The sequence below is a fragment of the Meleagris gallopavo genome, chromosome 8 (genome assembly GCF_000146605.3).
Source record: "Meleagris gallopavo isolate NT-WF06-2002-E0010 breed Aviagen turkey brand Nicholas breeding stock chromosome 8, Turkey_5.1, whole genome shotgun sequence".
NCBI lineage: Eukaryota > Metazoa > Chordata > Aves > Galliformes > Phasianidae > Meleagris > Meleagris gallopavo.
In genome coordinates this window covers 4546613-4548634 of record NC_015018.2, presented here as the reverse complement: position 1 = coordinate 4548634, position 2022 = coordinate 4546613, and the positions used below count along the sequence as shown (strand labels likewise).

Sequence of the window (2022 nt, the reverse complement as noted above, 5' to 3'; positions counted from 1 at the left end):
ATGCGTACGTTCCTTAAGCCTTTTCTTCCTTTGGATTTTGTACATCGCATACCAGAATTACAGGACTGCTGGACTGTCCTTGTAATTGCTTTTCGGGATTTATTTTTCTCAATTATTCCTCTTTGGCTTCTCAGATGTCAAAAAGAAATAAACACATCCCAAATGTGATTAATTACCATTTTTATTGAATTTTAAAGACACTAGAGCCATAATGCATCCCAGGAGATGTAGCGTTGCTCTGGTTTTTCTCCATAGACCTGCTAGATCTCTTTGATCCATATTGTAAGGTTTAAAGGTCCTCTACTGGCCCTAATATAGCAATAGTTAATTTTGTGTCCCTGCTGAAGCCACAAATAAGCTAAATCATGATGGGGCTGTAATTATGTCAGCACTTTCATACTTCTTACACTGTACAACAGCAGATCCACCTGAATGAATGGAAGAAGTTTCACAAAGGATGGTAAGTATGGACTGCATTGTAATAAAATGAGCACTGCTCAAGTGCAATTATTGTTCATTGGGAATTAAAAAAAGAACCTGCAAATGTTTTTTTCTAGAAAGAAAAAACATTATTTTCTCTAGAAAGGTTATTAAAAGATGTGGTGTAACCTTATATGCAACAATTTTGCCATCCAAACAGGAATAAGTCAGCTCTAACCTGTTAGAAATCCTCGTTCTGACCTTACAGCCAATCTGATCTACTTTGATAGGCAGACAAATTTTTAGCTGCCCTGGCATTAGGCCAGAGTGGATCATCCTGCTTCAAAAGCAGGATGTTTGGCCTGAAGATCCAACACCAATTTTGCTGTGGTTTGTAATAACGCTTCATATAAGTGCATGCATTTCCATCATTTTCATAACAGCAGTAAAGCACTTGGAAGCAAGCTCTGGAGGACAAGACATATCTGGAGGGTTGCTTTAGCTCAACATCACAAAATATTGTCACTGCTGATTTTTCAGCACCGCACCTCCCCAACTGCAGTGTAACTCTTTCAGTTAAAAAGCATGCTCCTTTCTAAACAATTTGAATTTTCTTGCTTAACAAAGCAAGATTTTTTTTTCTTAATCATGTATACCTCTGATATTCTTTTTGCCATGGAACAAGAGTTGCACAAGCTCCCACTGGATGTAAATGCGATGTTAGGTCAAGGTCCCAGAAAGGCTTAAGACTTTGATTTCTGTCTTGCTCAGATAGAATTCACTAATGAAATACAGACCTCAGATTTACAAGTTCTGGACAGTAACTGGTCACACAGTCATTACTGTTGCTTTTGTAAGTGATCTGATGGTGTCCAGAAGAAAAAAACAAACCATTCAGCAGCTTAAGTAAAAAGTAGCCATTATTTTATTCCATTTAGAAGATATATGTAAAATGAAGTTTAGAATAGAAAATATTGTTCCAAGAGGTAGTCCTGCTGACTTGCTGCTTGCATTCCCAATTTGCTTTGTTAAGAGAGGACAGTAAATTCAGTGGAATCATATATGAGTAATGCAAGCAAGCAAGAATGTAAAGGAGGATCACAACTTTAACCATCTGAAGCAGCTTACCTGTCTATAATGAAAACTGTAGTAAAAGCTTCCCCGTCACAGGCTCACAGCGTGCCACTTTAAAATCCCTGCAGCAAATTCAAGAAGGAAATGTTTTAGAGAAATGGTCAGAGGAATCATGGAATAGGAAGAATAGAAAGGTCCCGTATTATTTGTCAATTTAATTTTTTTTTTTTTTGAGATTTGAAAATAAAATTTTCACAATTTTCAAGTAGACTGCAGGACACTATAGAGACAGAAGAAAAATGGATTTCCTGAAAGACTGTGGTTCCTGCAAAGGATTAGTGCATCAACCACAGGTATTTCTCAAAAATAATTTCCCCAAACAAGGGACGGACCAGAAAGGACTATTAAAATAACTACACAGTAACCATACTCTGATTCGCATAGGAGAGTAGCTCCGGGCGGGCACACGGCGGCCCGCCGCTCCCCTCAGCGTGCACGGGGCGTGGTTCGGCGCGGTCCCGCCCCGCG

The 2022-nt window shown here is 38.8% G+C and overlaps 1 protein-coding gene across 1 annotated transcript in view; it reads left to right on the top strand.

The window, feature by feature from the left end:
• Positions 1–2022, top strand: part of RNLS (renalase, FAD dependent amine oxidase) — a 68057-nt gene continuing 66035 nt past the window's right edge. The window contains exon 1 of the mRNA XM_010714206.2: positions 1–4. Within this exon, the coding sequence (XP_010712508.1) occupies positions 1–4 (4 nt within the window). The remainder of the gene's footprint in view (positions 5–2022) is intronic.